This window comes from Acanthaster planci, linkage group LG02 (assembly GCF_054643075.1).
Source record: "Acanthaster planci isolate LZ-2023a linkage group LG02, COTS_SCS, whole genome shotgun sequence".
NCBI lineage: Eukaryota > Metazoa > Echinodermata > Asteroidea > Valvatida > Acanthasteridae > Acanthaster > Acanthaster planci.
The window spans coordinates 26276258-26300980 of NC_141778.1; the positions used below are offsets into that span (position 1 = coordinate 26276258).

The following is a 24723-nucleotide window of genomic DNA, read 5'->3' on the forward strand; positions in this document are numbered from 1 at the left end:
AGTTTGGCAGTTTTCGGAGATCAGTTTTGGATTTACTAAGAGCATTCAGTGGCCTCCCATGTAGACCTACCGGTACTGCTTCAGGGAGTAACCGTTGTGACCTAGAGATATCATCAACATCGGCAAAATAACGATTACTGAGGAAGATACCAGTTCTGCTGGGGTAATACCTGTGGTTCAATATCATGTATTTAAAAAAGCAAACTCCCGTCCCTTGCCTTGTAGCCACGCCCCTTCTGCATCAGTTGCAATACTTCCACATCCATATTTTTGCAGTGAGATATTAACAAATTTCAAACTGTACTCTGCGTTTCGTTTTTTATATTGGCAGTGGGTCTTTTTAACCCATCCCTCCCCCAACATTGCGCTGCACACCCGCGAGACCCAAAACGATCATACCCGCAGTTTTCACAGTTTCAGAAGACCTTATTGCAAGGACTTTGTCAGATCTCCATAGTGGCTAGATAGGATTAAAGCTGCACTGTAAGAACATATCTTTGTCATGATGTACCGGTACAAGTGACAGGCTCGAGGGACTCGCACTCAGTATGTACAGGTACTCGGGATAAAAAGTCTCGCAGACGTACACGTAGATGCATCGCCCGCATTGTCTCCATTTATTGCAGCTAACAGTGCGATAAATTTCGATGTGCTTGTCGTTTACAAGTATAGTCGGATGGTTTTATGATTACATTTGAAAAAGTCGAAGGAAATGTAAGTTCACGGAATTTTGAAAATTAGGAAGACAAAATACCTTGAATTAAAAAAACTTAGCAGTTCGCAGGAGGATACAAACGCATTAAAATCGAGATTGAATTTGTTGAACCTGTGATGACGGAAAAGTAATTTTACATAACAATTACTTATGGTAAAACACCTTAGACATAACACAGTAATTAAAACTGACTTACACAAAATTATAAATTATACAAAAAGAAAAATACTACCTTCGGTAATGTGTGTAAATGCCCAAAGACAAACATATCTAACTTGGAGGTTTGAGTTTGGGGAAAAATGAAATATCCACGAAATTAATTACAAGAGTTAAGATCGGAGAACCATAATTTTACATTTGTGTTTGCCTACAGCCATCCCTTATATTACCCATTTATTGCCCTCTTCATTAGTCTTTTAATACATAAAAACACCTTAATTGTCAACGTAGGATTTTCCAGATTTTAAAAGAAAGACTTTAAAATTCTCATGGAAAACTCCCAAAATCAGGAGAAATCTCGACCAATCTCGCCCCTGACCTGACAAAGGCTCTTTCTGCTGGCGTACCAACAGATTAATTTTGTCTGGCACATTTTTGGTTATAATGATGACTGAAATTTCCGGAATTTATCATTTCGATTTATACCAATCCAGTGTTTCATTGTGACAAAGGCTTGATGCGCCTTGAGTGGAGCTTTTCGTAGTACTCCATGGACGCTTCCACGCAAGCCTGAACATCAACGGGAAGACTCTGGATTACTGGAGGGGGTTCCGGAGACCAGAATCCCACGCTTTGAAGAGCGTCGTCGTAAAAGCCTCCAAGTTTGTTGGCAAAGGCTATGACTTTCGATGTAATCCATGTGTCCGCGATGGCTCCTCCAGCTTCCCAAGATAGCAGATCTGGACTGTATGGAATGCCCATCTTGTGACAGTAGGCCGACAAGATGCCGGGTGGATCAGCAAGGAGGTCATCTGCGTCAAGAATAATCGGCTCCTTGTCCAGGTGCCTCTCTACGTACTCCAACAAGTCACATTGCTCCTTGAATCCGCAGCCTGGAGGAAACAGGTATTCCGGCAGCTCTTGCAAGTTGTCCATGTATTTTGCGCACGGTTCACCGAGCGTTTTCAGAAGCATCTTTCTCCAAGACGGGAAAACCTTGGCCGGGTGTCGGATCAGAAAGCTGTGCCGGAAACCTTTGGGCAACATGTGGTATTTAGCATCGATATAAAAAGCCATATCTTTACAGAAGAGGATCTTCTTGTCTGGGTGAGATGCCTCAAGAAGTTCGTCTCGTATCCAGCCGTATGTACAAATTTTGTCGTCGAAACCACGGACCTCTTCATCGACAGAAACGTTGTCGAGAACTTCGGCTGTGCGTTTGTCCACCGGGTCACTCAAATTCAACTTTGAACGTTTCCCCTCCGGGCCCGCATGGAAGGCGCACTGGTAAGGCTCGTTTACAACCTGAAGGCCTTCGACAAAGCTGATACACTTCAGAAAGGCAGTAGACACCGTGCGAGGCACGCACCACAAAAAGACACGGTTCATGTTGTCGGACATCTATTAAAGTATCATAATAAAATCATACTTTACCAAGTGTTTAACTGGACAAATTCTTTGTTTTGTCCTAATCTATTCACCTCTTCTAACATAAGGCTGGTACCCAATATCGAGGTACAGTGTACAATTAACGTTGCATGGCAGACAGTAAAGGCATAGGCCTATATACTTCTCCACATGTACTTCCTGAACAATAAGGCACTACTCTGCTGCTGGAGTTCGGTATGAATTTGTACGAAGGATTCAGAAAGATTGGACTGATGTAGCTCGAAAGTATCGAACTTTAATTGCACTTGTTGCACATTTTTATTGCGAATTAAGTGGCCATTCACAACATTGTTTCAAATTTCGATTTCTGAGTCCTCCAAACTGCTTTGGGGCGGCTGGTAGTTCACGCGAGTCAAAGGATTCGCTCGTTGCATAGCGCCTTATAAAACAGAGCGCTAGGAAGGCTGATGGCCTTGCACAGATTTTAGTGAAGGAAATGCGTCACACGGGGTCCCAGCCATTAAAAGGATGATCACAATTTTTCGCAGATACGGAGGGAGTAAGTTGGGGGACGATTAGCCCCGTGGCTAGCCTCGGGCGCTAGGGGTGCCACAGTACCAGCTGGAGGGGGGGTTACCAGAACAACAGATAAATGTGGTACTGATGATTTTTGCCGGGGGGGGCGGCCGCTCGCCAAGGGGTCCGGCCCTTCATAGCGATGTGCCTGCGGAATCGAGTCTCGCATCCCCCTTTTGATCCAGCATTAAGCAAGTTATATCTGCGATCCATTGTGTCCCAGCCTACGTGTACCCTCTTTTACCCCATGCGGGGTTAAAGAGGAGGTGGAAATACATTTATATGCCCCTTCTTTTCTTTGCAGCGCAACGACTGATCCTGCTGAAACGTATTAACTTTATATGTCGGATCCTGTTAGAATGCCACTTGAAGATGGTGGGTCCGACTAAGTGTCATTCCCACGGAAGTGTGTTGACCACAGCATACCCCTCTCCAAAAAGGCCGGACGGGAGAAACCATTTGCCTAATTAGTCATCTATATGTTTCCATTTTTCCCTTGGTTTTTCCTTTTCCGACTGACCATATGTTTTCTTGACCAATCCATCTAAGAAGTGGGCAAATAACCTTAAACTGACTATAAAAATTGAGACCACATCCTGGTACGTGATCTTGAGAAAGTCTTAATTACGAAAGATGAGATCATTCCTTATCCAAGAAAACTTAAAGACTAAAGACAATACTGCATCAATTGTTCCGAGCACATGGCCCACCCGTTATAAGAGGCCCAGGTCGCCCTGTCCTCCTCAGAAGCGATCTGAGACCTGCTGAGAAGGCTGTCTCCAGGTGCTGTCTGCACTTTGCTTCTTGGACAAAAGTTGTTAAAACTTTTCTCCTCTCCTCCTTCTCATCACTGACCCGTGTGCTATGTTGGTGCAGGGTACTTGCCCATAGGTCATGTCGCTTTGGGGAGCCGACCCGGTTCGTCTCTCTACCGTCTTTCACTTTGACCCTTTTCCCCATCATCATGCTGGATCTGTGAGCCTATTGACCTAGCGAAGGACTACCAAGGACTTGGAGCTGCATCCATGTCCACTGGTCAAGTTGGATCAAGCAAGACCAAGATCACAACTAAGCCTGATTAAGTTCTTTTTTTTTTAATTTCTTGATTGTATAAGGGATTGAATTTTTTCTGTATAAGTCATTTTGTTTCCTTTCCAGTTATTGATTGGATTGCTTTGTATCCTGTTTTCAATTTAAGTGTATGTTTTAAATTGCCTGTCCATCCATTGTTGGTATTTCTCGTATATCGCCTTGTACTTTGAGTGATTGTATTTTGAATGTATTCTTGCAATAAGATTGTTTGAGGATCAACATAAGACGCTGTCTGTTTGGATTCTTTCGAGCAGATTTTCCTTGTAAAACAATTTATTGAACCGGCACAGGTCTCGACTATGACAATCGAGAGCCAACCTGTGACATATAAATGCCACGAAGTCGCTCTAAGCTTGTAATTTTTGCGAGAGCGATATGCAACCCTCCGTATTACACGCACGACTTCATTTCCCCAGTACAGCTAAGGTTTTTTGAGTGCACCTCAACACCGTGTCTGGTAAGTTCACAATGTTTCAATGGCAACTTCCGGATTCGCAAAGGACTGTGCTAGTGTTGTGTTATTTCGCGAAGATATTGCGTTAGGGGCCATTAAAAATTGTCAATGTTACATGTATTAAATTTGGATTTATTTCCAAATATTTGGTGTATGGGTCAAGGTAAATAACTGACAATCGAAATTTACAGGGCCGCTGGGAAGGGCTGGTGGCTTTGCACTGTGATCGGCTACATTGTGGTAGACCTGTAACCAGGAGGTTACCACTTCCTGTTAGCGAACGTTATTTAAATTTGTTGGTTTACCAAAGGCAATGTTTTGGCACGGGCAAAGTGTAGGCTGCAAAAACATGGTCTTGGTACAATCACAGTGTGGTAATTTATCTTCTCACCAAGTATCATTGATCATGTGTCTTTTGGCGATACATTTCAAACCATTGGCTATCTTGATTATTTTTGGATGAACAAATAAAGTGCAGTTAGAATTTTTCATCAATGAAGAAGAAAAAGAACATATCGAGTTGATAACCGTCGCTTGTGTAACGCATTGAGCGAGCTCGCGCGCCTGGCAGAAATTTACCCACAAAGTTTGGGCCCTTCCAAAGTTTTCAGAATTTTCTCGATCGGTCGTAGGCAGTGCACGGCTTTTGGGGTCCTGTAGTGTTCTCACTTATATGCTTTTAGAACGTAAACAAATCAAGAAAATGCAGGCATGGCTTGTAATCACCAGTCGCGCACGGAGAGCCGGCATGGCTCCAAAGGAGAGTAAATCCGCAAGGTTCAAATGCATCGTGCGTGTACTGTACCTGCAGAGGGCCTACTCTCCACTATAACGCGTGGTAGCATGCATTTCACGGTACTTTTGCGGCTTGAAACAAGGTTAGAAAATTTTGCTTTCTCCAATAGAGGGCTTTGTGATAAATAGTGCGGGCAAAGCTGTACAGTCGTGGATTATCGAGCGGTTTTTACATGCTCTACAAGCATCGTTTGGTAGGAGATTTCATGGAGATTCCAACAATTGTTGGATAGTAGCTGAGCAAGTGTATGAATTGTCCAAAGAAGCTCTAACTTGGATTCAAACTTTGGCAAGACCGATCCTCACGTCCGCAGAAATGGAAGTGGATGGAATACACAGTATAGACAGGCAGGCGACTCAAATCCGCACCCAAAAAACCGATAGCATGGACATGTAACAAAGAATTCAAATTTTGAAACCGTGGTCGAACCATTTTATTTTTGAAACATGAAGGTTTTCATAAATATATATGTATGGTTAATAACGGGCACCTTCCAACAATGTAGTGCCGACGGGAGTTTGTCGATATTTCATGATACCGATAGAAAAAATGTCGATAAGTACTAATTTGGGGGAGGGGGGGCTTGGAAAATAGTACTCTGTGTACTACTTTGAAAATTGACCTCTTAGTCTGATCCCGGGGGTCTGTTTTCATCTGTTGCACATCACAGAAGCTTTTGTGTAATGGGGCATAATAATGCAATAAATTTTCGTTTGTGAAGTATAAGTCCCCACCATATTGCGTTAATGACAGCCATTCCGGTCGGATGGCAGCACGTGATTGGACAATAATAATGTTGCACTCATTTCTAATTGCTCTCGTGCATTCTCGATTTGCTAATAAGTATAGGTCGAAAAATGCCGTGGTGAAACCCAACCGCCTATTAAAGCCTACCAGACCTGTCTGTTGTACATGTATATCATTGTATATCTATTGTAGTACAGTTATTTGGATGTCGCTTCCAAATTCTTAAATAAATGACCAAAGCAATAATAGGTTTCTATATCAGAACATTATGTAATACAAACTGCTGCAAACTGCTTGCTGACTAAAGTGACCTAAAATACAAATTACAAAATACATGTATGGAGGGCCAGACGTTTCGATCCCAGTAGAACCTTTTTCAAAGGCCAAATGACAAGTAGACAGGGACATACGAGCAAACTGTGGATCAACCAAGCGTAGGAGGTGTAGAAGCTAGAGGCTAGATAGAGGGACAAGGGGGTAAAGGAGGCTGAATAAAAGGCATGGTTGGGCAACAAAGGGATGTGAGGTGGGAAAAAGATCACAGAAAATATACAAAGCAGCCAACTGGACGTAGGTGACTGAAGCAGCTGTTTCAAACCAATTAGATGTATAGTTTCATTTTCCGCGTTTAGGTGACCACGGTAAATTGCAAATATTACTTACTTGACTGGTTATAGGCTTATTTCTCACGTTTCGTGAAAGAAATCGAGAGATAGTCACAGTGTAAGCAAAACTAGTTATTTCGGTCCCAGGCTCTTTTCGCGGAGAGAATCTAATTTGTTTTTCTGTAATTTGTAAGGTGTAAACGTTTTCTAAATGTTTTCAAATGCAGGCTGGGGGAGAAAGGCTTTCTCTTCTCGATTAGATGTTTACCTTTAGACCCAAACCCAACGCTGACTACATCAATTCTCACTTCACCATCTGCCCAGGTAGGCTTAATCAGTCGGTGCTTTTCGGTTCTCAACTTAACTTCCTCCATTGTCAGCGAAAAAAATTGCGATCATCCTTTGGTCTGATTTTGGGGTCTTTTTTCAACTGTTGCCCATCACTTTTGTGTAAAAAGGACCTCTTATGCAAGAAACGTTTCTGTACCAATGACAGCCATTCTGACCTCAACAACACTTGATTGGACCGTATTGCATTGTTGCACTCGTTTTGAATTGCTCTCTTTAACGATTTGCTACTACATATAGATAGGTCGAAACATGCTGTGTTGAAACACAACCGCCTAAGCCTATCACATCTGTCGACATCCACGGGAATAAATTCATCCAGCGACTGCATGCAAGCTGTCTTCAATCAGTCTTTTTTTTATTAAAAAAAGACTTGCCTAAAATCCCGTATTGGCTCGCTCTAGGCCTATATATTTTGAATAGCTCACGAAACAATTTCAGTGGCACTAGCTTACACGTTGCACTTTTGTCACAATTGCTGATAAAAATCCTGCAACAAAGGGGAGATCTTTTAGTGGAGTTCAAGGTTCGCATTTTGGGCAAGTTTAAGCTTTGGTCCTTGGATGTGTTTGCAATGTTCACTGATCGCTGCGTAAAATTGCAGTTTGCCGTCTGAGTTTCCGGGTTCATGAAATGCCGACAGTTTTCATGTTACAACTGGCAATAATACCCTCATTGCTGCACGGAATTAATGCACAAAACGGCGAGGCAGCCAGTAATGGCTTATTGAATGCCTTCTCTGCTTTCTCAACAGAGCAATATTACATTCAGTTAACTAAATTAACAGTATTATGCAGATAATTCTAGATACACGTAGGCCTAATTTTAAAAAGGTAGATATTATATTTAAAAAACAGTTACAGATACAAAATGGCAGGCCTATCGTAATCACAAATATGACTTACGCTGAACAACTTGAGTTTTTCTCGGGGAAGTCGCGTTTGGGCTTTTTAACACCACTCAGGGTCTTCGTCAGTGAGCAATTGACCCTTATGATCACGTGAAATCAACCTATGGGTGCAGTGTCCCAATTCCAGGAAAATTCTCCACCAGGCCGAGGCGCACAAAAAGTACCCCTGCAGATTCTTTCGAAAAGAGGGGACTGTTTGGGCCAAGAAATGGTGGGATTGTGTCAGTATGGCCCGGGATAATCTCTGTAGATTCAGGGGCACCCGTCCGGGGGGAAAGCAGACAAAAATGTCATTGAAAATTAGTCAGAAGAGCCCCAGGAAGGTGAGGGATGTCATTTTAAAAATTGCCGCTGAGAAGACTTGGGAACATTCACTTTTTCGGGGGAGAGTTTGTTTTTGGCGGATAATTAAAAAATTCATTGGTTAACCTACTAAAAATTGAAAATAAAAATGAAATCTGAAGGACCAAACAACACATTGTTTTTTGTTTAAGAGGCCTCAGGGACTTCAGTTGCCTGCCATGGGGCTCCAAACTTGGTTGAGTTTACGCTTTTTTCAATGAAGCTTGAATTAGTTCAGTGCACCCCTATAGGCTCAATCCTAACAACGTCATAATTCGACCAAAATTCTGGGTGGCGCAATTTTGGGAGTAAAAAAATCATCAGGTTCGCTGCGCACGTACGTGCACGTATGTTGGTTTATCCCTTCGACTTAGTTTGTGCGCATGCGCTAAAATTCGGCAAAGTCGTGGGGCAAACCTCACGGCGCTGCTTAAGCATTAAGCAAATTCTCGTGCTTAACATAGCAAAAGAAATTGCCAACGGGCAAGTGTATTTCAAGGCGATCGTTACATGACTGCTATGCTAAGTACAGAAAATTCATGCGCGCATCTTGAGACGCGTTTTGTGTGACGTTTTGTCACGTATCGTTTGCTACTCTGAGGGTCGTCTGCCTACGGTCGCCGTGAAATGAAAATTTTGCTGAGGGGCGGTCGCTTAGCAAAAAAACGCGTGCTTAGCAGCGCCGTGAAATTAGCCCCTGGCGGTTTTATATATTAGCTTTCTTTTTATACATATTTTATCCAGTGTCAATCTTTTTGTGCTTTGCATGTTCATGTTTACAAAATGAAATCCAAGGATATCCAGATTTTTTTGGGGGGGGGGAGTTCTTTTCTGGTGGATGAGACTACTTTGGGGGCTTTCTACAAATATTTTCAGGGTTGAGGAATAAAACATAACTGCCTTTCCCTGACTCTTGTTCTTGGGGCAGGCATGAACATTGACCTCTGGATCACGCTTTGAGAAACTTAATAAATAAATGTATAAACAAAGCAAAAATATTTTACTGCCAACTTTTTTCTTGTACATTATGCTTTTAAAATGAGAAGAGAATATATATTTCATCTACACATGCATGGTGATCACCAATACAATGGCGGAGGCCTACCGTTTGATCTTGATTTACAAACAGCGAAAAATAGTTTTCCCAAACTATACTTGATCAACAAGTTATGCTTGCCTGGATCCAACCTTGTATTTGTCAGGAATGAAAACGATGAAAATCAAAAGATAGGGACCTACAAATTTCCTTGTTATAAGCAGAATTTTGCATTAACAGTGCTACGAGGTTTGACTGTAATTACGTTCGGCGCGGCATCACAGGTGCTAGGTCTTATTGCACGCAGAACCAATAAAAATATTGAATTCGAGCAAAAAGTCTAGCCAAATGATAGTACTGTTATTGGTTCTTAATTATTAAGTATTTTGTTAATCTGCAAACGCTTCTAAATTTCAGAAATTCTGAGTAGAAAAGCGTCAAGGGATCAGTCAAAATGGAAAAAAAAGAATTATTACTTACAGTCTTAGCAACCACTTGGTGGCTACATTTGGCTACTGACGTTCTTTTAATCGAATACATCCGATTAGACATTCCTGTGCACAGGCGTGTACATTTTAAATTTAATCTATTAATTACGCAAGTGTGAAATCTAGAAATAAGAAGACTCGACAGAGGATGTGAAAGTTGTTGAGGGTTTTTCTGCAGCGTATACCTCTGCACTTATTTTAAACCTTAAATACAATGTACTCCACATCACAAGGAAGTGGCACATTCCATTGCTAGCGATCCGTTTTTTTTAATTCCATTAATCTTTGAAAACAAAAATATCCTTCGTTTCTTTGGCGGGTTTTCTTTAAATCACAACAATACTTAAATACAAAATCCGGAAGTGGACTTTTATCACCAGGTCACGGCAACAAACGAAAAGAAAAGAGAAGGTGCTACATGACCGGTAATGGGAACCTACAGCGAGCGATGCATACAAATACTACAAGTTTCTACTTATTTATGTTTCCTATTCATACCTTGAAAAGAAGCCTGATGTTGAGTTCTTCATTTTGAAGTCGCAAAGATCTCAAAATACAGTTGGCGACACGGGACATATCTCAGAAAGAAGGTATTCATTCATATTTGAAATCGCATTATTTCATGATGTGAACTATATTGATGCATAATGGACCGAGCCACTCGGCTGCCAACGGCGTTTTCCCCTTAAACCACTGTTTGCTAGTTAGTAGGCTATCCTTCAACGTCAAAGATGTAGAGCATGGACCCATGACGCAAATAAAGAAGAGCGAAATAGGCCTAAAGGACTATACTTCAACCGTAATTTGCGCGCGCACTTCTACTTACGACGTCACCGATCATGACAGACATGGTCAGAGCTCCATGGTCAGACGTAGCATATCGAAAACGGCCCGGCAGATGGCAGGGATAAGCCACAGAGCACGAGAATGTGATGTACACGTCGCAAAACGCCGCGTCACCGACTAAACAACTGATGGTCGATGATATAAGTCCGGGACAAGGTCTTGTGGAGACACTGTGTTCTAATCACACCGTAACAATAGTCTTGATTTCTCTCCGTGTATCTTTGTTGAGGAAGAGGTTTGCCGTTTTAATAACGATATAACCTTGGAGCAATGTAAGCCCTGGCCTCGTCACAGCACAAACTGTCAAATTTCCTGTGTCGGTAATTACTGTCTTGCAATCATCCCCCTTTGTGTTTCGCTCCAGCGATTTTCTTGCAGACTAGGCCTAATTATCGTACGAAGCTGTTGCAAATATTTATTTACATTAAAATCGGCTGTTGCAGAACCCTTGCGAATAAAATACCGACAGTTTGCCAGGTGCACCCAAGAATCAACCTGCTGCACTTGAGATATGTGATTGTAACGTCGAAATACACTTGAATTGATAGTAACGTGAGCTTGAGAATTTCTTAATTGTTCTGACAAGATAGAATTCAATTCCAGTGATGAGATGGCGTCTCCAGGAACTACCTCGTCAGAGATGTTCACACCGGGAGTAGCCTCAATTCTCACACCAGTGCAACGAGTCATCCTCAGCAGCATCATGATCTGCATCTGCATCGTGGGGCTCCTGGGCAACACAATTGTTATCTCAGCCGTCGCCCTGTCGAAGAAACTCAGGTGCGTTACCAACGTCTTCGTGGTGAACCTCGCTACGGCCGACCTGATGACTTGCCTGAACATCCCCTGGATGGCCGTCGCTAGCCTATCTGAAGGCGGCTGGACACTCCCCGATTGGATCTGCACCACCTGCGGGTTTGTGCTGATGGTCTGCATCGGCAGTAGCATCTACACCCTGGCCTGCGTTGCAACCATTCGCTGCGTGGTGATCACGGGCCTGCCAGGCCGCTGCAAGACCCTGTACACTCCTCCCAAGATCTGCGCGATTCTCGTGCTCATCTGGACAGTGCCTCTGGCCGTGGCGACCGTGCCCCTCGTGTCCAACTTCGGCAAACTTGGCTACGATGTCAAGTATAGTTCATGCACCTGGGACACCAGCAACCCCAACTCAGAAAACTTCAGCAAACTGATCTCCGGTGTTTTCTACCCGTTGCCCTTCGTCATTATCACCTACAGCTACTTCAAAATCTACCGGCACGTTCGGCGTCACTCCCGGGCCGTGGCCTCCATCTTAACCGTGAGTTCATCTGTGGCGACCCAGCAGACCCAGGACGGGCACAACGCAACCGGGGAAAACCTCGCCGTGATCCCAAACAACAACGGACGTCAAGGCAACAGTTTTCGAGAGAAACTGAACAAACGACAAGTGGATGTGACCAAGAACATGTTTTACATCGTCTGCGCATTTGTTCTGTGCATATCCCCATACGGTTTCAGTCTTATGTACATTGACAGTGACCCTTTTATACCGTATGCAGGCATGTTTTTACTTTGTAATAGCTGTATAAACCCTTTTATCTACGCCACTAAGCACCCTGATTTCAAGAAGGTTATCCGACTCATGCTAACTTGTAAATTCTCCAAAATATAATTAAAAAAGAAAAAAAAAATGAAATCTGTTATTGGGCCACAGTGTTTCATATTGCAAAGCTTAAGAGGGAATGTTATCTGCCCCACTTTGTGGACAACATCCGTACCTTGTCATTTTTCCCCTCAAGCTCTAATCTGTGGCAAAAAAAATACGTTCATAAATCAAAGTGAAGTAGTGTACCGCGCTGTTCATGAGGCTTTTCGGCCGGCTTGTAAAAGGACAGGGAAACAAAAGATGCATAGGATAGAAAAGGCGTTGAATTGTGACTCCACCTGGTGTAGCTAAATTAAATTAGTGAATTTCCTGAAGCAAAACGTGACCGCACAATCATTGCTTTGGGAACACAATTTCAGCCCTGAGCGAGGCAAAGTGGAAACCGACTCCCGACATACCGTATTTCTCTCTTACATCATAGCAACTCATTTCCCTTCGTTTTTTTCCTTCCTCGCTTTTTTTTTTCATTTTGAGTCTGTATGACTCTTCTGGTGATGCCGCAAGCGCTTTGACACCGATTCTTGGATTAAAAGCGGACTTCGCTAGTCACCCAGCGCCCGAGCAGGGCGCTGGGCCGGGAAGGGCTGATGGCTTTGCACTGTGATTGGCTACCATGTGCACGACCTACGACCGCGAGGTTATTTGAAGTTTCTGGTTAACCAATAACAATGCTGTGCCACAGGCCAAAATGTCGGCTTATATCATAAAAACATGGCATTGGCACAATCACGGTAATTTATCTCCTTACTACATGTAAGTACCACTGATCACGTGTCTTTTTGGTGATATATTTCAAATCATAGGTTACCTTCATCAATTTTGGAAGAACTAATAAAGTGTAGTGAGAATACTTTCAGCAATGAGGAAGAAAAAGAAACAATATCGAATTGATAATAGCCACATTGCGCGTGCTCAAGCGCCTGGCAAAAATTATCCACAGTGCTCTACGAAACGTTAGCTGTGACCCGCGTGACGTATATCCATGGTATATCCGTGCAAGGCCATCCTTCTCAGCGCCTAGTTCGGGCGCTGGGCGACAAGCGAAAAAGTGGACGTACGGTTCGCGCAAAATGTCAAATTTGGAACGCCGGATGGCGAAATGCCAAGTTTCTCCACTGCACACAGAATGCAAAGACAGTCGCCGAGTGTGTACATGTACTGTGAAAAATATGACAGATTCCCAATTCAAATCGATCGAAACATTATGCACGAAAAAAAAGTTTCTTTTTTAATCAAATGAAGAAACGTTTTCTGAGGAACAACCGTCAGTCGAGAGTATCCGCTCTCATCTCGGCGGGGGGAGGGAGAAAAATGACATCATTTAAAATGGTTAAACATGAGTAACCACGGTAGCCGACGGCCCGCTGCCCCCGCGCGGTCTAGGTCAAATTTGTCCTGCGCTGGAGCTGTTCAACAAATTTCACTTGGTCCCTGCATGCCTTCCAGTCGATCCGAGACGGGAGTCAGGATCGCTCATCAGTGATGCTGAACACTTCAGCTTGGCTCTCTCCTTGGGAATTCAGACTCCCCCCCCAAAAAAAGAAGCAAAAGTTGACACCGATTTGCGAATCAAATCTTGAATCTATCACGCATCATGCATATTCTCTGGACCCCTTTAAAAACAGGTTCCTAAATCCATCTATTTCCCGATGATTACTCGATAAGTGAAGAAACGTTCATTTTTATCATTCTTGTTTTGTATTGATGCAACAGTCGAATTAGACAGTAGGTCCGATCCGTCGCGCGAGTAGTACAGTGTAAGGAGTATTCAGCATTCAGTGTTAAACTGGCAAACACACGAAACACTGGCCAAGACTGTGCGCATAGATGAAGGGAAGTCAAAAATAAAAAGATAAAAGAACAGAACAGAAACAACTTAGTGTTTACAAGAACCCTTAATAAAACAAAATGCAAGATGAACAAGAAATATAACCATTTTTTTTAAAATTAATGTTGGGTAATGTTATGACAGTCATACAATGGGATGAAATTACTACGCTTATGCTGGTTCACTTGGGTAAGATTAAATATACTAATGGGACGAATTCCCTTGTTAATTATGGAGCAAAAGGCCACTTTTTATACAAATGTTATCTCCTATTTGATTGCAGCCCTTTTTTCTTCTTCGAACAATTAAAAAAGGGACAAAATATCCAGGTGTGAAATAAAAATTTAAGCAAAGAGAGCACTGGCTGTTATGGTAAGGAATTATTGAGTGTTTATTTGATGAAAGTTGAATACCAGTTGAGACGACCGGGAGGAACGGGCAATAGTCGAGGATATACCCCCCCTCATACAGCCGGACCATTCAGTATTCATTTCAATAATTCATCCACTGAAACTGATGAAACATCTGTGAAAGTAAATTTCCCGGATTGGCAAAGGAAATGCAAACAGCACCCCAGACCGCGCTGTCTTAATCAAACATTTCGTTTCTCTCCAACTAATTACGTTTCTTCAATATCTTTTGCTTTCTGTTTGAAGATTCTCTGTGGGCAGGCTCATTTTTATTAGAAGCTTGAGGGATAGGAAACTGCGTGTCGTTTCGCCGGACGAGTCATATCAGAAGCAAATTGTTGGATTCCCTGTTGGCCCCGGCCTCTGAAGGTTCGCGACTAATGCAAGGTGCATTTCAGTTGAGCTCCGCACCCGGCGATTACATTTGGAGTGTATCCTGACCATTGCAGTTTCCCACAAATTCCTCGCATAAAAAGTAAAATGGTTCCAAAGCAGATTGCCGTAATAGTTATGCACGAGTTCATTGCGGGGGTGCGTGGGGGGAATTTGGTGGTTAAATGCAGTTACGGCGCATTCGCAGTGTTTTGAGAAACCTGCAGTCGGGTACTCGCGCACAATTCCTGTAACTGCTCGATCATTAATAATCCACAAATTGACATGGCTTTTGGTACCTTTAGAGTTTATTGGAATAACACGTTTGCAACGTTAATACCCAACCAAAGTACACAAGCACACATTTTAGCTAAATGTGACACAGTAGTGCAGGTCAATAACCAAATGTAAATATCGATTAATCAATACTTGTACGACAGATATGCCTTAAGAGCAAGGGAAGGAGAAACAAAAACGTGTGATTTTGAAGCTCTGAGCCTAGAAGGAATTCCTGCTATCAATTACACGGTGCCCCTCACAGTCCTGATTACACTTGCGTTAATTTCTAATGCAATTTGCGGTTGGGATAATGTAACATGTTAACATTTCCTTCGTGTTTGGAAAAACTCTTTCTCTCTGCGTACACGTGGTTTTATAGAAAAGTGTAAGCCTTAAATTTCTTTGACATTTCAAATGCCGCTGCATTGGATCTGATTCTCAGTACAATTAAAACAAACATTCTGGTATTCTCTCTAGAGTTATACACAAACGACAGGCTATTCAAGCATGATCATCCTTTATTGCAGCAAACTAATTACGAAAATAACAGTGGCAAATTTATAACTTAAAAACTGGTTCGATACAAAACTAAGAAAACACAAAGCCTCTGGTCTGCTGCAAGAGCCATTAAAAAAAAAGGCTTCAGCTGGTGATACCTGTCCTATATCCTTCCAGGCCCTTACAAATTGGCGCGCATTCTTCGCGCTGCAGTTCACGCTTATTATAAGGGGGGCCGGCTGCACGGAAAAACAATCGAATCCAGACGTGTACAGTCGCTGCCAGCGCATTTCACTGTGGTGCGGGCATTTCAGGCATCAAGATGGTGAAAGGTCCCTACTGTACAGAATCCTACTTTCAGAAATGATCACACGACTTGACACGTTGCTCAAAGGTTGTCACTGAGATTGCCATGGATGCAAAGATCACAGAGCTCTAGAGATGACACTGATGTTTTCAAGTCTTCAAATGTGAATATACTCACTCACCTGATCACTCTCAGAGAAATATCAATTACAGGCCAGTAAATACTTTTTTTACATTTGAATATATGATCTCAACAACAACAAAAAAACCAACCAAACTTCACTTCATTCTACAAGACAATAATTAATTCATTAATTCAAGATTGTACAAATAAAAAAAAAGTAACAATTCCCCTCGATCCAATACCAGTGTCTTTTAATAAAGCATAAAAAATAACCCTTCATTAATCCTGCATCTACATTTTACAAAAAATTTTCAGTTTGGTATTTTTTATTCTGTTTATAACAAGATAATAACTAAATTTACAAAAGATTATTCCCTGTAGCACATTATTTGCTCACATGCACAATATCACGGCCTAAAATCAAAGGACAGAATTATTCTGCAAAAAATATATACCTTTAGCCTGGCAAAATGAGATTTGAACCGTTCGTATACTTTCAATTTTCCTGCCACTCTTAATACATGTATGTGATGTGACACGCTGCACCTGCCACTTCAGAATGAAAACTAAATGCATCTGAAAATGCCAGCAGTTTGCCAAATGCCTCGACCGGGAAGAATCCATAATGGCTAGTATGGTTAAAATTGGAACAAGTAATTCACTGTTGGCAAAAGTGAAAGAGAGTCGTGACTTTCATCAATAACCATCACTTTATGGGTATAATTTAGCAATCTCATCTGTTAGCCAGAACACTCGGCAATTTATTTGTTAATTTGCAGTCCAATCAATTTGGGCAAAACAGGATGGGGCACGTATATACTGGAAAAAAGCTATACGTCAGCATAAATTTCTTTATCGTTCAATTTTAATAAATGTATTAGCAAATAGCAATGGTATCCGATCTTGTAAGTGAAGATTCAGGATTGAATAACATGTATGAGAGCTTTGTGTTTCTTTAATACAGCACATCCTAATGCCAGCCCCCTTCACCCCGTCAGGTTCTCTATCGTCTCATCATTTTGTAACCCTATAATTTCAATATCATCTGCATGATTCATTGTGATTCACAAGGTTCCTTCTACTTCCCTCCACTAACAGTGTTTTGGAAAAAAAAAATTGAGCACAGCTGTTAACAATTATAGTAAAGCACATCTTTTCTTTGTGTAAATAATTGGTTATAATTCCTTGGTGAGCCATTTCTTAATGTATTTAATAGATAGTTACTCGCAGTGTAGGTTTAAATCTGACAACATTGTATAAATATGACCCTGTATTAAGAACTGCTTATTATCTATGAAGTTAAATTAAAGAAAAAATGAAAAATTACACCGCGATATCGCACTTGTTTCTTGCTAATAAACTCACTTGTTTCAGCCATAAATGTCAGTGCAATAGTAGCCGTGCTTTTTGTGTTCAAGTTGGCTTGGGAGTGATTTCGCCTCAGTGCCTATAATCAAGATGAAGGTGCTGATATTTAACAGCGTTTTGTTTTGTTTATGTTTCCAGCAAAGGAAACAGAATTTAATGTAAATGTGTGTGACTGCATACAAGTTACAGCATGCAAGGCCTTGGGCAAGACAGCCGTCTAAACAATTACACGTTTACACCCCCCTGCACCCTACCAAATGATTCACAATCGCGATAAAGCATGAGGAGTGCTAGGATAACAGCTCTTAGTCAGCGAGAGTCACATTGGGCTGATGGGTTGTTGACCTCCAGAGCTGTGCAACATGAATTGACACTCCTTTCCCCCATGGCTGACAATGAGAAGTGGAAAGATAATGTGACCGGATCCTCGAAAATGAAATTGGGCAGATGAATATTAGCAAGAATACATGCTATGCCCCCCCCAAAAAAAATTAGCCCTTAAAATAAATCCTTATCCTCCCACACCCTATTTCTATTGATTTACATTGTGAAAGATTCCTTTGAAAGCCTTTTAACTTATAAATGGATCTGGTGCCATCTGACTGACTTCATTAGGTTGGGTCACATATGTCGATTAAGATTGAGTAACCCCAAATCAGAATCCAATACAGGAGATTCAAACTCAAAAGCATGACTTGTTTTAATGAGCTGATTCACTGACGTCACGGATTCGATTCCAGGTAGTACACAGCAGTTTGAAAGTCAGACTGCCTCCAACATGAGTTCAAACTGATTGTCTAGATCTTCCGTGCAGTAAATCCTACATTATGACTGCATATATTTTACATGCATTTATGAACTCGCGCAAGCAGGAAATTTATCACTACAGTTAGTTTAATGGTATATCATACTGAGATTTTTCCATCAGGGAAAATTTTTTTGCCTCAACATTTATTTCCATATTGACATGAGGTCAATAAGGGAAAGAATTTGACCACAAGAGTGAAAATTAAATAAGACCATAAGGCAATGAAAAAAGGAACAAATACGGAAGCACGTTCAGAAGACAAAGTCTTATACAGAAATGCCTTATTAAGACAAGAAAAAAGAACCAGACAAGGAAGACTGACAACAGATTGTACATGAAAGAAAGACAACTGCAGTACGATACAGTCAAAACAAAACAAGGACAAAAACAAAACAAGATGAACCAACAGACTGAGATGTAACAAAAACTGGAATTACCAAACACTCAAAACATTAGAACAAAAGGAAGATTAGAATGATAAAAGAGAAGGAACTACCTCAGATAATCAGAGACTAGGTGTTGTAACACTGCACAGAGACTCCACTTTTCATTGAAATCCAAAACGATTCAGAAGTGTCAGAGTCACCACGCCTATTTTATGTCTAAGAACTTCATTTCATTTAAAATGAGAACTTGTGGAAGGGAACTTAATGCACTCCTATCCTTGAAATTAAGGATGAATAATAACCATGCCACATATGATTCATAACCTAAATCAAACATGTATACACATCTATGGGATAAAAATATAGGATAAATAAAAAATACTGTTTGCTTGTAATATGAGTACATCATGTACACCGGCTAGAAGTGCAGCAGGCCGCATCACCTAACATCCACAAAGGCTTTGGGAAACTTGCCCGTCTTGCCTTTGAGTCGACCTTTAATCCAATCAGCACTGATGTGTTCCAGGATTTCGATGACATCACCGTTCTGAGAAAAAAAAGGGACCAAATGGATTCTAAAATGTAGAACTGCATGTAGGAATGCCTTTGATTTCCTTTAAAAGGCCTCACTTGTTTCACAGTTTCCATCTGATCACACTAAAGCTCTTCAATAAACCACATCGATTTAAATCTGTCAGTTTTCTTTCTGTGGTTACAGGAAACATGTAATGGATATTCAGCTCAACTTGTTTAATATACTAGGTGTAAGTGAGAAGAAGATGTTAGTTTTTCCAGTCTCAAAAAAAGCCTTTCATCAGTACTTTTCTATAGAGGGCACTATTTTCCACTCGACAATTAAGGCACTCCTCGTCAACTGACCACAAGAAACAATTTGAAAAAAATTATTAGCCATGACTATATTCTGAACAAGTTGTTTACACGATAAGCACGTAAAGAGTGGAAAAACATACTCTAGGAAAATGTAGCAAAGTGGTAATATATTTGTACACATAGTCACAGAGACTCAACTGTTCTGCCTTGAGTGACATCATGCTTTGGCATATGAATATGGAAATTTTATTAGCATAAAAATCAAAAACATTGAAGCTTTACCCTTTTACTGCTACACAGGAGGTAAAAAAACATTGCACGAGAGCTTTCCAGTTCTACATGTACTTAAGTCACTTACTGCATGTCTCCTTGAAGATCTTAATCACCTTATTAGAAATCATGTTACAGTACCTACTTTTCTTTACTAGAAAGTTTAACATGAACACATTCGAATCTGTCAAAACGTTAGCACTGACTCATCTTTGGTTCTGCAAAATTAACAAAAACTGAGGAAATTAAAAAAAGCTTTTAGATATGTTTAACACAAAGTCTAATTACATACCAGTGTTGAAACAAATTCCACAATGACTAGGTTACAGGAAGTCAAGTGTCACCATGACAGAGATGCACTACAAGCAAGCCTGATAGGCTGCTGCTGAAAAGCCTCATCAAAACAAAGTGACAAGTGCCAATGACAAGTCCTCACTGCAAACGTCCTGTGCAATCTCCTCTCACAATAAACAGGATTTAAAATTACTAGAGAGGTGCATCCCTTATTCTCATCAGATTTTTTTTTTTCAATCGATACTTATTACCTCTCCCAACTTTTTCTCCAATTGCAATTGTTACTTCAATTGGCTTTCAGCCTTGTGAGTGGCAACTTCTCTGAAAGAATATCAATTTTCTTCCACAGGCATAAAACTGAGAGGCCGGGGAAAGCGGAATTCCAAACTGCACACAACTTTGTAACTGTGTTTGCAATGGCATATCCTGGTCTTGGATCGGGAAGTGGTGCCAAATATAAAATTTTTCTCAAAATGAACGTCCATTTTTTTATCCAAAAAGAATCCACATGACCCTCCCCCACAGCACAACAAAGCAGCAAATACACTACTGTGTCTGAGTGTTTTTTTCCAATTTGCAACAGGAAGAAAAAAAAAGAAGAGGCACCAACAATGACCGATGATTATCTTACCTTGATTGTCAGCTCGTCAGGTTCCTCTGCATTGAAGTCATACATGGCCTTGCAAGTGCCCAAGCTGGGCCCTCCACTGGATGCACCACCTGGGGGAATTGATTACGAGAGAAAGTCATTAAGGACAGATGGTGTCATTCCAGCAACACAAGGTTAGTTGAATATTTTACGTCCAATCTGTTCTAGGAATGGTTTAAGGCTATTCCATTTAGAGACCTTAAGAAGTCAAGCAATAGACTGTTATTGTGTTGAGCAGTAGTGAAGGGGGTTATGAAAAGTTTTCCACCCCAACAGCTGCTGATTTAATGCTGAAATATGTGTGATAAATTGGTTTACAATATGCACCTGCGGATTTAGAGGGGGGCACTGGGTGTGGCTCCCCTTATATTTTCACCGACTGAATCCCCCCCCCAAAATTGCACACCACATAAACCTGTGCCACAGCATGATGTAGACACATGCACCTACCACAATGCGAGCAGTGGCATTGAGTACACGTGCCGCGATACGCAGACCTCATGATTTTAAGACGTATAGACAGCTGTGTGTGCCAGCTGGCGCATAAACCTGCGCCAGCCCTGTTGCTGTTGTAAATGCTACGCTCTCTGCTCACCTCTTTAGCGTTCTGCATTCTACAATCCCGGCGTGTTGAAAGGCAACACATACCTACACAAACAGGGGCCAAGGTTGCATTGAAAGTTCCCGTATGTTCACATTTCACTCGTCGCCCGAACAGGGCACTGGGAAGGGCTGATTGTGATTGGCTTTATTGTGCACGACCTGTGGCCACAAGGTTAGCACTTCCTGTGAGCAAGCATTGTTTGAATTTTTTGGTTCGCCAATGGCAATGCTTTGACACAGGCAAAGTCTCGGCTATAGAAAAAGCATGCTCTTGGTACAATCATAATGTGGTAATTTATCTTCTCACTAAATGTATTTTTGCCAACCTGACATGTTTTCACAAGGGAAGACATACACTTTCAACTGAGACTGATTTGCTGATATATCCTGTCAAAAACATGCAGTCCAAGAGCTCTCATCATGAAGTAGAACAGCCATAATGCCTTTCGTGCAAATTAGAGATCTACGTGTGTATTTCAGATCTCAATTTGCAAAGCTTCACATTTTATATTTTCCGTCTTTAGTGGCCAGGAACATGGAACAGTCAAATACACCACCCACTAATGAGCCAATCAGGAATACATACATAAAGAGAAGATGAAAGGGGCACAAGAGGCCAGACTATATATGTACGTGTATAACCAGAGCTAGAGAAACTATAACAGAATACAACCTAAAGGGAAAGTTCACGGAACTGTAAACTTTAAAGGCACTAAGAACATTGAGGGAGAATGCATTGAACTGAACATATCACCGCTCTCATCAGCAACCAAGCAGATTTTCTTTATGACCCCTCTGTAATTCTCGAGAAAGAACAAATACTTGACACGTCATCAATTATTATTGTAGACGCTATGAATTTGACAACCATGTCCAAAGAGGCTAAAGCTGATGTTCTCACCCGCCAGAGAGTTAATCCCCTAGATGAAGTGGGACCACATCAGCAGTTTAGAATGGGCCCGTATATTAGATGAATTGTGAGTAAAGACCGAGGAAAATGGAGTATCCCCAACTCGGTTACTCGGTTTTCTGTTATATAAAGAGAACTATGTTAGCAATAGGAAAATTGTTGTTGGTATGAGGATGTTTAAGGGATCCTCGATTGTCAAAGAGATGTCTGAAGACAAAGAACTCTATTTTCTCTCATCATACAATTTAGGGAGAACTGCCTACACCAATCTCAGACGGGCCTCAGAAGAGCTACCTGTTTATTGAAAACTGACAGAGGAAAAATGCTCTATAATACCTGAACTGAGTTACTACAGTTTAGGAGATTATGAAGGTATTACGGCCTCTCTTAAGCAATCTTGCAGTAATTATATGACCAGAATGATTGGGGCTCAACCTGACATCCCACCGGGATACTACAAAGTAATCTGCAAAGATGGACTAGATGGATCCGGGCGTCATGCTGTTTGCCATCAGATGGGTTAAGCTCAGATGTACAATATGACATTGTATATACATGTATGTGGACACCACTTGAGATCATCAAAGATGACGATGCTTCTGCAGGAACATCGTCATATGCATTCATTTCTTTTTTGAATAAACATCAATTCTGTGATCAGAATAAATAAATTTAATTAATTAATTGTTTGATTATTTTTTTCATTCAAGATTGTTGGTTTTAAAATTTGATTTCTCAAGCAGGGTTGGCAGCATGGTGATAGAATTATATCCAAATAATCCGAACGCTACTGTGCCTTTTTTCATCATCAAGGGCAAAGAAGATTGACAATTCCTCGGATCTGTTATTCCTTCCATAAGAGCAGGAAAGTGGATTTTGTCTTCTAATGGTATTGAAATCACCGTCTCTGAATAGCACAACACTTCTTGTTCAGTCTAATCTCACTGAAGTTGATGGCAAGATGATCAAACTGCTGACAGGGAGAGGAGGGACTTATTGCATCCTTTGTCCTGCATCCAGAGAAGAAAGCCATTATCTGGAGTGCACTGATGAAGGCTTCCTCATAAGTAAATAACGAAGCTCTAAGGAATCTCTTCCAAGGTCTACAAGACAAAGAGCAAGTCAAGACCAAGCCTGGAGATTATGAGAAGCGATTAGGACTCACTCAAGAGCCCATCACAATGTATGACATCACTGTCTTCCCTGTACTACACCCAACTCTTTGAGCTAGTGCCGTGTATTGGATTTTGAAAATCACGTACCACTTTGCTGTTGGAATAAGAATCTTGAAGGAAAACTTCAAAAACGAGGGGAAGATTAAGAAGGGTAAAGAAAGGTTCAGTCCTACTTATATGAAAAACAGGCATACAGATTGACGAACTGGATCCAGTGGGCAACAGTGGTATATCAATCACTGGCCCAATTTTCAAGCGCTTACTTCATGAGAATGAAAAACGTCAAACCCTGGTGGAATGTGTACCTGACAGAGGTGAGCACAGATCACAACTCTCTCAGATCATTGCAAATGTATCAACTATTCTCCTTCTGGTACCGGTATCATCCACAGTATTTGTCAATCCTGACAAATAGATGGACTTTGCAAAGACAAAGACAGGATGTTTCTTGAGCACTTTCCAAACTTCAGGTTCACATGCTCCATTTGCCAGATTCTTGTCCACAGTGCTGAGTTGATCTCGGCAATAAAAGCCATGGCCTGGGAACACTTTGAGAAGAGGCTCTCGAAAACAGCAACAAAACCATTTGCAAATACAGGGAGCAGCTCTCCAGGAAAACTAACCAAGAGGGCAATCTAAGTGAAGTATTTAACCATCATTGGTTAAAAACAGATCCATTACTCCATAAGTTTTGCCATGTGGACACGTGTTCCTACTGTGACGGTGACCACCATGTGCATTTTTGTCCCAACAAGAAAGGAGATTTTGGCACATTGACCAATGACAATGAGCTACATGTATATAATTACTTCCTTCAATAAGTCACAAGCAGTTCCAGTAGGTATTCCATTCACTTCATGAAGACGTAAAATCAACTAGAAAACTGTATACTCAACAAGTTATTTCAGTATTTGTTTGAATGGTTTTTGCATAGGGGTTCAAAACCGACACACACAAAACAATAAAAAAAATAATCACTCTTGAAACTTGTATTTCCAAATTAGTGTAATCTGAACTCAATCTTAACTTAATCTTAATTTAACTCAAACTTAACAAATCAACAAGAAAGAGTGTGTTAATACGGTGCTGGTACAGCGGCATGAATGTGTACAAACATTAAAGGGGATGGGCTTTGCTGGAAAGATTTCTTGTAAAACATGCATCAACACATAAAACAAACATATATTTAAACAGAAAACACGTGCATAATTTCAAAATGCGTGGAAATACGTTACAAATTATAGTTTTTACGACCCTGTTTCACTCCCTTCTGGGAGCAAAAGCTAAACAACATCTGTCAGGTACTGAAAGTTGTCTGAAGAAATTTCCAAGAATCGTGACGTCATAGGACGGAGTCCTCTATCCGACGACTGTTCACTGTTCCGCAACGACATGTGCGTAATGCGGTAGCATTAGCATGTGCCATCATGCCAGACTCAAGCGACGGTAATTCCAGCATTGATG

At 41.2% G+C, this 24723-nt stretch overlaps 3 protein-coding genes and 1 pseudogene across 4 annotated transcripts in view; 2 read left to right on the plus strand and 2 right to left on the minus strand.

Moving 5' to 3' along the window:
* Nucleotides 1-590: 590 nt before the first annotated feature.
* Nucleotides 591-7948, minus strand: LOC110975850 (uncharacterized). Its single transcript, XM_022228686.2, has 2 exons — nt 7787-7948; nt 591-2275 (listed from the first exon to the last, which is right to left on the minus strand). The coding sequence occupies exon 2, from the start codon at nt 2273-2275 to the stop codon at nt 1373-1375; it is 903 nt and encodes a 300-aa protein (XP_022084378.1). The 5' UTR covers nt 7787-7948; the 3' UTR covers nt 591-1372.
* Nucleotides 7949-10165: 2217 nt separating this feature from the next.
* Nucleotides 10166-14965, plus strand: LOC110975920 (alpha-1D adrenergic receptor-like). Its single transcript, XM_087132572.1, has one exon. The coding sequence runs from the start codon at nt 11114-11116 to the stop codon at nt 12152-12154; it is 1041 nt and encodes a 346-aa protein (XP_086988698.1). The 5' UTR covers nt 10166-11113; the 3' UTR covers nt 12155-14965.
* Nucleotides 14966-15048: 83 nt separating this feature from the next.
* The window catches only part of sh3d19 (SH3 domain containing 19), a 30202-nt gene continuing 20527 nt past the window's right edge, over nt 15049-24723 (minus strand). For both annotated transcript variants that reach the window (XM_087132571.1, XM_022228844.2), the window contains 2 exons: nt 20554-20642; nt 15049-19074 (listed from right to left, as the gene is read on the minus strand). In XM_087132571.1, the coding sequence (XP_086988697.1) occupies nt 18967-19074; nt 20554-20642 (197 nt within the window). In that variant the 3' untranslated portion in view covers nt 15049-18966. The remainder of the gene's footprint in view (nt 19075-20553; nt 20643-24723) is intronic.
* Nucleotides 22044-22821, plus strand: LOC147800075 (uncharacterized; annotated as a pseudogene).